This window comes from Botryllus schlosseri, chromosome 3 (assembly GCF_051294905.1).
Source record: "Botryllus schlosseri isolate E-star chromosome 3, Bs_hap1, whole genome shotgun sequence".
NCBI lineage: Eukaryota > Metazoa > Chordata > Ascidiacea > Stolidobranchia > Styelidae > Botryllus > Botryllus schlosseri.
The window spans coordinates 18,663,551-18,678,999 of record NC_137238.1 but is presented as its reverse complement, the minus strand read 5'-3'; the positions used below and the strand labels follow the sequence as shown (position 1 = coordinate 18,678,999).

The window sequence follows — 15,449 nt, the reverse complement described above, 5'->3', positions numbered from 1 at the left end:
ACAGGTGAAAGCATCCACCGAACTGTAGGGTCTGGGGGTGAATCCCCCGTAAGTTTGGCTTATCTCTCTGTGGGGGACTAATACCAACGTTTTTTTGGGTGTGCTAACGAAGTGCTTTTGCGGCCCGGATTTCCGGATAGCCGGTATAGTTGCTGCGAGGTGTTTTCCTGCGGCACACATTGTATTCGTAGTTGCCAGAGTAGCGTATGCGTCTGATGGAAGTGGGCAATGAGCAAGGTAGCACGGCAAGGTACTTCGTTCAACTTGGTTCGAGTTGGCGCGGTCGGTTAAACCAACGACCTTCGGCGCAAAAGACTGTAAACGACTTTCGGCGGTATCACGTTTATCTGGATAAGGCAATTTTACCTCGAGTCAGCAGACTGACTACCATAAAATCACATGGATGCTATCATGAAGATAATTAATTACGATCAAAACCCTTTAAATGTCCCTCATCTCTAGCACCATAATAATTGCAAAAAACGGTTGCATACTTTATATTTGGGCTTCATTTCAATTTTCGAAGTGCACCGGTCAGCCAGACATTTTTTTAAAATTTTACCGGTCCGCGAGGCGAAAAAGGTTGAGAACCACTGCCCTAGGTGATAAACATCAACAAAATGACTTTTCTTGAAAATGAGATCATACTATTTATATGTAGAAACTGGGTTGACTTCTATTATTTCTAGACGATTTCTGCAACTGCATTTCTTGAAATAAGTGGTCATGTCTTGAAAATCCGCGCCTTCGATTCAAGATGAACGAGTGCCAAAAATCAATTTCCACAAATATAGATGGTGGCGAATGTAATAATTGTTATTAAGATCAAGAACATAACTCATACGACGAGGTTACAACATGAATTCAGTATATTGTACAGCAGAATAACTATAGACAAGCGACACGATCCAGAGTTCAGTTGAACGAAAGACCAGTAGACAACAGAACACAGGGTATAAATACGAAGCACGACCAGGGCTGTGGAGTCGGAGTCGGTGGAGTCGGAGTCGGAGTCGTGAAAACTATAATAGCTGGAGTTGGAGTCGGAGTCGGAGTCGGTGGGAAAATACTGACTGGAGTCGGAGTCGGAGTTTGTGAGAATGACTATGACTTCGACTCCGACTCCGACTCCAACATCTCTATCATGAAAACATTTGCTTTCAAAGAATTTTCAATAGAATTTTTATGTACCACCAATCACTGTTATTATTAACCATACAGATCAGGTGCGGCCAGCCCGTGGCCCACAGGCCAAATTTGGAACACGAGAAGGTTAGGTGTGGCCGGTGAGGTAATTCTCGAAATTATTTATGACATCAGGTACAATTGCAAGGCCAACCAAAATTTGATTAGCATGACCACGAAATTTGATGATGACTAAAACAACAGTTCTGACGCATTGACGTATCCAGGGGTCAGCCACATTTATCCCAGATCTTCGTATATGACCATGAAGTAGAATATTTCATAGCAGATTTATTTGACTTGAAATTTTTCTGGTTACTTCGCATGATTCCTTGTCACTAGATTTCTTGCATTAAGTATTTGAGCCCCCTTCTGAAAATTATAAATACATATTATTCACAGAATTGAGTCTAACTATATTCGCAATTAGGAAATACGGCTTCGCTTGTGCACTTGCAGCGAGATCGTCGACAAAACATTTGCACAAAATGATAGAGGCATGTTCACTGATACCGTCGATTTTGCTATGTCTAAACGTCGAATAATCCTGTCCTTGCCAAATGAGCCCAGTGGTATACAGATCAGAGTTGGATCAATTGTAATTTGTAATGTAATTGAATGTAATTAATTACATATTTCAATGTAATTGTAATGTAATTGTAATTGAAGCATTTTTATTTTGTGTAATTGTAATTGTAATTGTAATTTGACAAAAATTTTGCTCAATTACAATTTCAATTACGTTAAATTGCTATTGAGACCTGACAAGCACAACATAAAATAATTGATTTATAATGCATTCTCTTTAAATGTCGACAAGGAATTTGGTGGATCCATTCGCGGAAGCCCTTGACTGCGCCCTTGCCGGCGCAGTTTTTTATTTTTACCGCTATGCTGGCCTCGGCTGCCATTGTATACAATTATTAGATTACTAACCAACGGATGGATTCGCAACACGTGACTCACGATTGAATACGCCGAGAAGCGAACTGCTGAGCCGGCTAAAAGCAGCAGAATTGATAGTCCCATAGCTAACGATCCAAGCGTCGAAATTTGATATGTATGGTCCTAATCGAAAGCTAGTGTCGCACTGATTCCGCGATAAAAGTATATTTCCAGGCAATGGTACCATCCCAAAATAGTCGTGAAAGTCTGGGAATCGGCATTGTTCTGATCAATCGAAAGGAGTAATTGGTCATTGTTGTGGTCATGCTGCTGCGGCGCTCTCACTTTTCAGAACAGTCGGCCTTAAACGGCTATTTTGGAGCAGTTACATTGCCCTGACGAGATTTTAATTCGTATTTTCGGAATTAGTGCATCAATAGCTTACGATAAAGACCAGATGCATCAAATTTGGACGCCTGAATCGCCAGCTCTAGGACTACAAAGTTTGCTGCTTTTAGCCGGCTCTGCAGTACGTTTGTCGGTGCATTCATCCGTGACTCACATCTTGCGCATCTATCCGTGGGTTGGCAATCTACAATACGATTTCAGATCACGATGCTGCATCCTTACTTCGTCTGGCTAACTAACCAGACCACTGGATATTATATAACGTCTTACCTGACAAAGCACGGTTTTGTTTTCACCCATCATCCTAATTCCTACGTCCCTCGATAAAAATAATATTATTTCTTCAATTATATACTATATACGCAAATCCAACCCGTGCATGATTATAATACTTTTTTCAACGACATACTGCATACTGGAATAGTTCGAAAACGTTTTTCTTTTATTAATTACCGGGTATTTGTGCATCATGAATGAAACATGAATACTTGAATTGTTGTTAATTACGACGCTACGGTTGTCAAGGAGCACGGTTGAATTTATGATTATTCAATTACATGTTCGACAGCAGCAATTGTAATTGTAATTGTGATGTAATTGAAGCATGCAAGGAATAATTGTAATTGTAATTGTAATTTAATATTTTTAGGATGGAGTAATTGTAATTGTAATGTAATTGAAACATGCATGAAAGTAATCGTAATTGTAATTGTAATTGTAATTGAACTGAAATAATGTAATTGATCCAACTCTGATACAGATGCGACCCCCAATGTATGTTAGCGACATATTTATTGATATAGCTATAGCCTAATTCAGTCGTTAGCTATAGCATAATTCAGTCGTTATCTTGCAAAAAAATTTCGCGCTTCGCGCGACCAAGGCGTGATTGCGCACTGCACAGTTGCATGACATATTGTTATCAATTTTAGAGCGTATTAATATAAGTCTTGTTTGCAATGTTACGTAATTCGGTTCGCTCCTATCGACGACTAAAAAAAGGTTATCAACATTCCAGTTGCCCGCGCAATGGTTCGTAAATCTCAGGTGTTCCTTTCGCCGAAAAAGTTGCCCACCCCTGATATAGATAAAATTAGACATTACTTGCAAATTACAACTCAGTTGCAGAGGAGAAGAAAATCGCAGGATCCGTTTTCGCGATGCAGTCAAAATCGATGCAATTTTTGGAATTATACCATGATACTGTGACAGAGCAAATGCATCGGCTGGTTTTGTAAAATTGTAAAAATGATATAAATATGACCAAACGATGCTTCCCACTTGACAAAATTAAAATATTTTTAGTGTAGCTTAGCTATTTGGGTCGAACAAATGATTAAGAAAGACTGCAATTCCCAATCCTTGAATACTTGATTAAGTACAAGTAGACTAGACATAGGCTATGGTCTTTGACTACTTAACTAAATTCCTTTTATGACCAAAGTATATATTAGTAGTAAGAGTGTTTGTGCTTGTAATCAGGATAGTGTGCAATGAAAAAATTAGTAAGTTCAATTTCTTTATTAGTTGCTGAGTCATACACAAGAGCTACACTTGGATTTTTGATCTACATTTTTATTATACAGGATTGGATATCTGCCATATTTGAATGATTCATACATTTCAGGATATTAGAGAGTCCATTTTATAAAAACTTGAATAAGGAAGGATATTTGGCAAATTTTTATTTCATGTTAATTGCATAGTGGATAATTCGACCTGTTCCACAATGAAACAATTTAGCATGCCACAGTTAATCATATGTTTGCATATGTTATGATAGTCATTCAACCGACAATGTAGCATATAATTTTCGAAGTAAATTGGTAATAATGCTGGAGTCGGAGTCGGGAGTCGGAGTCGGAGTCGGTACGTTTAAAGACCCAGGAGTCGGAGTCGGAGTCGGAGTCGGTACATTTAAAGACTCAGGAGTCGGAGTCGGTATATTGAAAATGTGTGGAGTCGGAGTCGGAGCCGGAGTCGGTGGTAAAATTTACCGACTCCACAGCCCTGAGCACGACACACGAAGAAATAATGATTGGCGGTAAATACTAATCCTAGACAAATAAGAGGCAAACGATACCAACGTAAAATGCATGAACATAACAGTCCTCCCCTGTAAGTTAGGAGTACAAGGTAATTTACGTTGGCCGATAGAAATCAGTTTGGGTCCTAATTCTAAGCGGATAACGTCTGCTCGACGTTCGAGCAGGACTAGCTACAGGACGTTGTGCCCTATTCCTGACCAATGGTTGCTCAACTTGGTTGCTGAGGCTGAGCAACTTCCTGTGTGGCTGTATTATTGCCAGCTGAAATCAAGCGTGGTTGGAGTCGGTTTTTGTGCCTTCTCCAATACCCATGATCTGTTTTTATTATGTACACAACACGTCCCAGTATTTCCGTTACCACGCCAGCAACCCACTTTGGTCCCCGTCGGTAACTACAAGCGTAAACCGAGGAACCAATCTCGAAATGAGTGACTGATTGTCTAGGCGTAACGGGTTTCGATTATTCGAAGGGAGAGCACAAACTTAACAGATTTCGCGGCTGCCGACCATGTAAAATCTCGGCAGGCGTTTTCCAGTCTATGCCCGGGTGCGGTGCACATCGGTACGTTGCGAGAAGGGTTTGGAGCGCGAAGTTGAGATCATTTCGCCCGTCGCAATTTTTTATCAATCCAGCTTTCAAAGTCTGAACGAATCGCTCCGCTTCCCCGTTCGAGGCAGGGTGAAAAGACGGTGATACGATATGGCTGATTGCCGAATTAGAACAAAACGTATCGAATTCATTCGATGTGAATTGCGGTCCGCCATCCGTGACAATTGTTACGGGCAATCCTTTAATAGAGAAGACTTCCCGCAAAGCGTTGACTACACACAAGGTTGTGGTAGATCCGACATTCATTACTTTAACGAAAGGATATTTCGAATGCGCATCGACGATGACAAGAAACATCTTATTTGTTATTGGACCTGCGAAATCCAAGTGAATCCGTTCAAAGCTTTCACACGTTTTAGGCCATTCGCGATAATGACTATCAGGCGCTTTCATTACCTTACGGCAAGCGTCGCAACTCTTAACGAGATTTTCAATGTCGCGATTAATGGAAGGCCATGCGATGTAACGTCGAGCCATCTGCTTCATTTTCGCGATACCCCAATGTCCTTCGTGCAACAATGATAAGACAATGCATTGACAAACAATTTTGTTTAATGAACATGTAAAGTCAAGCCTGGACAGTTTTATCCAGCAGCTTATCTTGAATCTATTATGAAAAAGATGGTTATGTAGCACAGGAGAAAGTGGGTTTTTGTAAACATTTTGAAGTCGCCATGATTGACTCATCCAACTTTTCTTTCCCACAATCCCCAACAAAACATCTCTAAACAGCAAAATCAGTGGGCTATTGGTAATTTACCAATTAAAATGAGTCTCTACAGTAGGATATTTCATCTCAGACGGCCATTCTGTGTATGTGAGTTCTGGAGTTTTAGTAGTAATGAGGCGAAACTGCCTCGTGATTTTCCGAATTAAAAAAAAAATACAAATTATGTTATCAAATATTTTGAGGCTTCGCGGACCCCCTGAAAATGCTTCACGGACCCCCGATTGAGAACCGCTGTCTTAAGATATGAGAATGAGACCATTCCACCTACTGCTATTAAAATAACTTTTCTGATCAATACATTTTAAGATATCTTTGCATTTGTACAATACACATTAGCTGACCTGTGGGGTCAAGAACCAACGCAAAATACTGCATCTGATTACTGCCGCGCTAAGTATACCGTAAGTCGACAACCTATAAGGATCCCTAACTCGGTACCATCACAGGCTATGAGGTAACGGATGTTCCCAAAACTACTGACACATATTATCGACTCTACGAAAGTATGCAATTGCTAATATCCGCTTGCAATTTTCGAGTACGCAGCCTTCGTACGAACGACGCTGTATCACTACCACCTATTTCACTAGACTTCGCTTGTCGTGACGTGCGCTGTTTATTCCTCGTGCATTTGCGTAAGATCTTCGCACAAGATAGTTTTTGGTTAATATTAGCGACGCGTGTATTATATATTAGACGCTACAAGTTAGTTGGCGTGATCAGATCGACAGTGCAAACACTGTGCCACGAGAACTCAGAATTGCAGTCGAACTATATCCAATCGTTAGGTTATCGCAGATCTGATACATCACCATCGTAGTGCCAGACGTGAATATAGTTTAGTACTTAATATATTAGGTAGGCACTGTTTCATCGGTCTTAAACATAGCGCGGAGTGACATCACTGCACGTTTGCATGTTCTGACTGTTTCAAAATATTTGTCCTTATGACATTTGGTTTTAGTGAAAAGCTCTGCATCGCCTGATGAGACTTCTGCGATGACAAGATTATAGCGTTGTGGAAACACATGCAGCGTAACAAAATAGTATTGACGACTTGGCAAGTAAGTTAGTCCTGGTTTGGGGTGTAACAGAATTAGATAAAAGCTTTCTTGATTTTATTGATAATCGAGATTGTTATGTACTGGTCACTCATTTTTATGGAACGGAAACGGATTGTTTTTAAGGTGAAGAGTATTTTGGCAATAAATTAGTATGCAACTTATGTTTTATGGATTTGCACTTGTGTCAGTGATTAATTTATCAGGTAAGCATACATCTACTTACTTGATTCACGAGTGGGGAGCCTTTTGAGTATACTGCGGGCCGTATTAATCGCATAAAATTGTCGTCGGGTCACACTTTTTTTCCATTTTTAAATTTCGAATAAAAAACAAAATTTCACGGGTGATAGTGTTATCGAGAGAGGATAGCTCTCATGCGGATGAGTGAATGATTCCTTGCAGGGTGTGAAGTGCGATGTTAGATCAGACTGAGCGTTATGAGCGAGTTGCTATTTGCAATTTTCATTTCGGTGTTGTCATTAGGTAATCTGTAGTGGACCCTAATTGACGGCAGAGATGGAATCGCTACGTGTACAATGTACATTAGGCCCAACTCCATAGTTTGAGTTCAGCATCATTTGAGTCCGATCCTATCGCAAAAATCTGTACCAAATTTATATCGTTAGTTGGCAGAGTATAACTACGTTGAAACGAACATCATGCAAACATAACATCATGAGTGTTAAATCCTTACTGCAGGGACAAGCAATCGCACGATTGTGTTTTGTCTGACATACCACCAGGGAGGTCAAGTGTGTAACATATGGTACTGAAAGGGGCACTGCGCTCTAAAAATGATGTGGTCTCAAATTGAAGGTAAAAACGAACAAAATTTTTTGGCCGTGGCCATTTCCTTCAGAACGCCACCGTAATGGAGCTACAATTTATTGAAATTTCTACAAGACCAGCTGCCGCGGCTGCTTAACCCGTTACATGGCACAATATCTTCACCGTCGCACTTGCGCGACGCGATTAAGCATTCACGCAGAGAACGAATTTTAGATAGTTGTCAGCCGATGTTATGAAGGAAATGTGTCTAAGTTTCGTTCTCTGCGTGACTGCCTTATCGTGTCGATCAAGTGCGATGATGAAGACATCGTGCCATGTAACGGGTTAAGCAGCCGCGGCAGCTGGTCTTGTAGAAATTTCAATAAATTGCAGCTCCATTACGGTGGCGTTCTGAAGGAAATGGCTGCGGCCAAAACTTTTTGTTCGTTTTTACCTTCAATTTGAGACCACATCATTTTTAGAGCGCAGTGCCCCTTGAAGTCTGACGTCACCTCGTATAACATGGGACAAATGGAATATGAATTATCAATAAGTCCAACTCATGTCGTGAGGAAAATTATACGAACATAATGATTCACGTAAGCGGTGTCTTTAAAAAGTGGGCTGAGGTACAAGTCGGCAGATACGTAATTATAATAACGAATATGGGCGTGGTGTGAATAATCATTATTTTCGTAAAACACAATGAATATCACAGACAAAAACAAACATATGGATGTTGATAGGTTGGCTGCCTGTACGGCAATGACAAAAGCAAGATGGTCGAATGTGAATTTATTCTTGGATGTAAAATGTGTGAAACACCATCTCGGAATCGATAACCAGATGTTCTGGTTAGTAATGTCACCTGCTAATAAGAGGATCAATCACTGACATTACATGATCTAGTCAGCATCCAAAATCATTCCACAAGCGTAGCATAATTTAGGAATCATGTCTAAATATTGATCTTACCGTACCCGTTACAGACCGTGATTACATACCGTAATATTATCCTATTTTTTCGGATAAAAGATGAGCCCACCTGGTTACAGGCACGAGCGTTGTTGTTATTTTTGGTTTTCATGGTATTTTTACCACGATGGTCACTAACACCAGGCTGATAATCAGTATTATGATTCCTGAGCCGCCGTCTAATAGCACAAGAGTGCTAACTGACAGCGAAGCCGGGGTCTAATTGTAGTCAGTATCATGATCGATAATGGGCGAGTCACAGATACCTACCGCCCAAGCAGAATAGGTGCTCATGACTATAACAAAGTTCTCCAAAATTATTAGAATCCATCTTTACATTTTAGCGCATGGCCAATCCACCAATACTACTGCGAATTACGGTGCCTCAAACGGATCACATTCATCGTGTCTCGGGAATCATTTCACGTGCGCAAACGGAAACTGCGTCGAACAACATCGCGTTTGTGATGGCACTGATTCATGTGGAGACGCTAGCGATGAAAATGCAATTCCATGCAAGACCGAAACACCGAACTGCTGGCAGTGGCAAGCTCACTGCAATATCACTAGTTGCAAAACAGGATTGTTTCAATGCAACAACGGTAAATGCATCAATATCACAAAATTGTGCGACAAGACAGACCATTGCGGTGATGGAACTGATGAAATGAGATACACAACTGGCTTTAAATGTCCGCTAGGAATAAAAGGAGACACATGCGTTCTACCTCAGCGACATGTCCGAGATGGTTTTTCTCATTGTACAAACGAAGAAGACGAGTCTGAGACAGAAGACGGCAGCTTACGCTTGTTCCGATGTTTCGACAAATCAAAACTCCTTAACAACATGCAGCTCTGTGACGGTATAATCGATTGTCCAGATTTGTCTGATGAATGCCCGTGTGAAAATGCCCAAAATCCGATATGCAGTAACCTGTGTAAAACCACGTCGGGATCGGGAAACTGTACGTTTCGAAGCATATCTTGCGCGGACGGCTCAGAGATACTACCAAAGCAAGTATGTGACGGAAATTCGGATTGTTCAGGTGGCATGGACGAGCGGCATTGTAGCAATCACTCCAGTAATAAATTAATGCTTTGCCCCGGTGATGTAAATAACACAACGCAGAAACTGGCTCGACTCTGCGACGGGCGGCCGGAATGCTTTGATCTTACCGACGAATGTAGCACCAGGTGTGGAAACGTCTTACCAGGTTATTGTGAACTGCAAAAGACAAGCGTTCCTTTCCAGTACGTGTGCAGCAATGACACGGAGTCGTACAATCGTACCGTTGAGCATATTTGTGATGGTCTACCATCACCGTGTAACATCAGCTGGGAAGAAACAAACTGTACCGGACGACACTATTGTAAAAGCAAGGATCTAATCAGCATAGATAAATCCCTGCAATGCAATGGCTATGCGGAATGTGAGGATGAAAGTGACGAGGAAGGCTGCGAGAACAGATACTCGTGCAGACGAAAGCAAAGAGGCCCAAAGACAGTTCCGGTACAGTTTGTCCTTGACGGGGTTACGGATTGTAACACTGGTATCGACGAATGTCCAGTTGAGCTGAATGACCGACCTGTCGGCTCTCAAAGACATTTGCTTGGTTTGGAATTCTTTCAAGTGTGGATTTGGATCGTGGGTTTATCTTGCATCTTTGGTAATGGCTACATCATTCTCAATAAGTTGCGGCGTTTCAAGACGATCATGGAATCAGGGGGACTGGCGAAATGCAACCATTTCCTTGTTCTCAACCTCGCCATGGCTGACTTACTCATGGGAATTTATCTACTAGGAATAGCTTTTAAAGAAGTTTTAACGAGTGGCACCTACTGTCGCCACGACGTGCGCTGGAGAACAAGCCCGATCTGTTATTGGTTGGGAGCGACTGCAGTGGTATCGTCAGAGGCCTCGTTGTTTATGTTAACTATTCTTACGTCACTCCGATTGGCTTCAGTGCGCTCACCATTGAGATTCAGAAATGTCAAAGTGAAGTGCGTAGCTATCCCCGTTCTGATAGCGTGGGCCGCGGCCATCTCCATAGGTTTCCTTCCTATCACTAATGTATCGCAGAACTTTTTCACGCGCGGAGCGTTTGTGAAATCGAAATTCGTTTCCTCAACGATGGTGGGTCGCTCTGGTATGTACGACTTTGCAATCGCCTTGTCGAGTGTTTCTGAAAACGCCACCACGCCACCCATTACTCGGCGGTGGAGTCTCATTGAAGAATATTTAGCGCGAAATTTCCCGCGTGTTGGTATTGCAAGGTACTACGGATACTATTCAGAGTACAGTGTGTGCATGCCCAATTTCTATGTCACAACAACGGATAAAATGTGGGCATATTCCTTTTCCATAATCACAATCGACTTCTGTATATTTATATACATATCTGCTGCATACGTGGCAATCTATAAAATGGCGACCCGGTCTAAGGTACCAAGTACCGAAAATAATAGAAGATCATCTTTACAAAAGAAAGTTGTCCGTATAATTATTAGCGATATGCTTTGCTGGGTGCCCATATGCATAATCGCATTTCTAACGTTATCGGGTAAAATTGTGGCAACGACCGGCCGATTATATGCCATCACGGCGGTTATAATTCTCCCAATTAACAGTGTTCTAAATCCCTTACTGTACTCAGATCTCATTGATGTCATATGGCAAAAAAAGACTCATTTAAAAAGATGTTTCGTAATGCCTGGAAAGGATATGATCATTTTGAACACCAGGAGTTCAAACCTACCTCACGAGCTCCTGTAGGCTTAGGCCGAACATAGATGGTGGTCTTAGGAGTTTGACCAATTGGGCTACCGTACTTCGTTACGATTGTTATTAGGCACTGCCCGAATTGCAAATTATTTTTAAAAATAAAGTAATGAGAATGTGATAGTGTAAATAAATGCACTAGAAAATATTACGTAACGATATGCTACCTCATTGTTTTCTGGAATTGTAGTCAAATACACACACAAACGGACTGTATAGTGTCGTGTTGCCCATTTTCACGTCTAATGGCATTTTCTCGGAAGGATTCCTACAGTCATGTATGTGTTCAACATCTCTCGTGTCATTGTTGAACAATTTTCTCCCAGAATTTCTCAACTGCTACTCGTATAGATTTTCCTCCTCATAGTTACACCTATACCTTCAATGTTGAATCTAAAACTCTGGTTTCGGTTATTCTGGTCGATACTGAATACAGGGCCTCTAGATATGCAGCAATATATATTTATACATATATAATTGATTCATCTATCGAATATTATCAAAGTTCTGAATTACAATATTCCGATCCACGAGCTTACGACTTGAAGCTCTACCCATTGCTCTACCGCAGTGGTTCTCCAACTTGTAATGGTCGCGACCCCAACTTTCGATTTAAAATGTATCGCGACCCCACCTCTCAATTTGGCGTTCTGATTATTACGTGTTTATTTACCTGATTATTACGTGTGTCCTGTGTATGTATTATATTGTTCACACATATAGCACTACCGGTCATTTGTAATTTTCCGAAAGGAAATATAAACGTCCTATTGGTTTCTATGCTCCCCCTTTAATTTCGATACTTATGAATAGACGCCAACCTTGGGTTATAGTAAGTGGCGCTGTAAATGACGCTTCGACTTATCCGATACCTTGTTTACCGGGTTCTCATTAGCTTTGTCCTTCTATTTTGAGAAATGAACTAATATATTCAGAAATGAGCCGCCGATAGCATCCGCTTAATTGACATTTTTTTAATAGTCATTGGTATTCAATTTTCGTCTCCGCGTCCCCAGAGAATAGGCAAACGACCCCATTGGGGTGGCGACCCCTATAATTTAGGAACCCATGCTCTACTGCTTCTGGTGGAGTGATGTGAGTATTATTCAACTATTATATCGATACAAGTGATTAGCCCGATTTGAAAATACAAATGTGGTCGTTGTGATCTGCTGGATATCGACATCGAAGCTTCGCTATGTTGTCCGAAATTGAATGATAGCCTCGATGATTTATCTCGATGATTATTAATACATTTCATTTCAAGAATTCTTCATAGCCTCTGTCTGTGTCTTTGCATTTGAGTATACTTGATGGCGATCTATAGCACTCAAGGAGCATCGACACATTTCCAAGTGACTAATTAATCTATATTGCGATTTTTTTACTTTTTATCATATTTTTACGGAATTCTGACAAAGGATCCAAATGCAACCAATAAAATTAAACTTACAAGCAACTCCATGGACTGACATGACTGGATTAACGTGTAGCAGTCCTCGACCGCACGTTCCCAAAACTGGTATAATGGGAATAGCGACATGATTAGAGCCCGCCGATATTATCGAGTCGATTTCACACTTTGAAAGCATTATCGGTATCGGACATTTGAAGTGAAAAAATATCGGCAACTTTTGTTACGTCACAACATGCTGGTAGGAATTCAGAAAAGTATAATCCTGGACCGCTAGACGTGGAATCTTGCTGTATTTCATGCAACTTACACTGTCAATGTGTCCATATGCATCATTTTTAATTTATTTCATGTTCGAGTATGATAATGCTGTAAAGCTATTGAAATTAATGCTATGAAGTTTTGAAAATGCGCCTTTTGAGGTAGATTCCACCTTATTTGAATATCGGCTGAATATGTCGGTGTTATCGGTGAAGGTTTTAGATATCGGAATAGGCCAAAAATCCAATATCGGTCGCGGGCTCTAGACATGATAGTCAGAACTTCGTAGCTATACAACTCAGGGTGAGCTAGTGGCAATCAAACACGGAACGATTACTGCATCAATGAAATCGATTGCGATTACGACTACTTCCACAACGCACACTTACGATTACCATTACAGCAAAATATGGCAGTATAGTGAATTACCATTACATATGGTAAAATAATCTCGATTATTTACGATAGCAATCATAGGCTTTAGCCTTGAACACCAATTCGAATACAATACAGTCATTAAAATAAAACTGTATCACGAGGGAAAATATTTTAGAAAGTAGTGATATGATTTGCTTGTTACACCAAAATATATCGGTCAAGTTGTCAAGTTGTCACCACCTAAATATACGTTCTAGTTATGAGCCATGCTAACATGATATAAACTACGCACGTGGATGAGGGCAGATGCATATCTTGAGTTAGTTTGTTGTTGCTGTTGTTTGCAGTATTCATGGTGTCTGTCGACTACGATAATCATTTACACCAGGCCAATATCCATCATTTATATTTCGCAGCTACCGACTTGTAGCACGCCCCACTTCTATGCTTTTATACGAAACCTCTTACAGGGATAAGATGGCGAGGAGGAGCCTAGATAAACCTCGGTCGCACTCGAACCCACAACCCATTGGTGTTGCAGCTGGGGATTATAGCACTACGCTATCTCACCACCCTTTTAAGAAAGGTATGGCGAAATCACTATTGGTGCCAGCTTCAAGTAGGCCTATATGAGACAACGACAAAATGATCAGGAATTTCTGCGATAGTGAATAAAGGGTCTCGTAGCACAACACCTAGGGACACATTGCGAGTCACAGTTTCGAATAACAATTTCTGCCCGAAAACTGCTGAATTTCATTGAGTTGAAATGCATATGGTAATGTATTTTGACGGGTATCATATCTTTTATTCCTTAATCGCATCAGGTGACTTTCATCAATTTTCATACTATAATTGTCTAGCAGCAACGGCCAAACTTGAAAGACGACCTAACCAGATGTCAATCCCACTAATTGCATCAGCCGAGTGTTGCTTGGCCTTCTCGGTTCTACAGACTAGCGGCAGACCATCTGTTGGTCACGAGATATATATGGCATAGCAGTGGTTTTCGCAGTCATGCCAGCACATGGAATATCAACGAACAATTATCTAGTTGTCGAAGTCGGCCAGCGAATCCCTGTATGTATTGAAAGTAATATGTAGTATTAACGTACGCTACGAGATTACGAGATACGACTTGGTAATTTTGCATTACTGGATGTACGTTGTTCGTTCAGCACTATTACGCACATCTGTTAAGACAGGATACTACTAAATAGGAACAAATATCACGTTTCATCAATGTCTTCCTCTGCAGCGCAATCACCGTGGCCACGAATAGCTGAATCATAACTGCAGTGTTAATTAAACGTGTTTGAACGCGCCGAGTAATAATACCGAAAGCCGTACTCGATGTCGGAGATGTACGCATGCGGTAATTCGTTTCATAACTCGAATGTCTTGATGTGTTTCATATCTCGAATGTCATTTTGGAGATTAGGATCTACGTGGCAGACATGACGTGGTAATGTTGCTTTTCTCCTTAAATTCCGAAAACGCAGTGGGTATGGATTCGGGTATATTGGAACGGTAAAACTTCGTTACTGATTCGTTTTACTGCTATACGCATGGCCGAAAGGGGTATGTGAACTTAATTACAAATTAAGGAAATGTGACCACAGAACATTTGCGAATAACTTCAGAATAATCATAATCGTATACTGTGAATACCACTGCGCTTTGTATACAACTGCGAATGCGAATCGTTACGTTAGGAAAAATATAACTCAACGAATATTAGGAAGATCGTTGGCAGTATGGGTGTGCCCTTCGTATACAGGAGACATGAATCTGCTTTTTAAATTGAACAACTGGTCACAATCAGCAGCTGAAAGAACGTTGTTGGCCTCCAATCACGGAAATCCAGCAATTAGGGATGTGTCACTGTCGCAACCCGCTCTCGACTCACCCATTAGTATCAGGGCCGTAACCGCCAAAGTCCAA

General features: G+C 41.0%; 1 protein-coding gene and 1 long non-coding RNA gene across 2 annotated transcripts in view; both read left to right on the top strand.

The window, feature by feature from the left end:
• LOC145435009 (uncharacterized) overlaps positions 1-15,449 on the top strand; it is a 210,186-nt gene that overhangs the window by 125,629 nt on the left and 69,108 nt on the right. The gene's annotated exons all lie outside the window — the stretch shown is intronic.
• LOC145435923 (uncharacterized) lies at positions 7,042-12,911 on the top strand. Its single transcript, XM_080313185.1, has 2 exons — positions 7,042-7,133; positions 9,018-12,911. Exons 1-2 carry the CDS (start codon positions 7,082-7,084, stop codon positions 11,444-11,446), a joined length of 2,481 nt encoding a protein of 826 aa, XP_080169311.1. The 5' UTR covers positions 7,042-7,081; the 3' UTR covers positions 11,447-12,911.

Bases quoted from the DNA above. Each gene is read 5' to 3' on its own strand.
- LOC145435923 (XM_080313185.1), top strand. From the start codon at position 7,082: ATGCAACTTATGTTTTATGGATTTGCACTTGTGTCAGTGATTAATTTA. The intron at 7,134-9,017 runs GTAAGCATACAT...TTTACATTTTAG, and splicing joins GTCAGTGATTAATTTATCAG to CGCATGGCCAATCCACCAAT.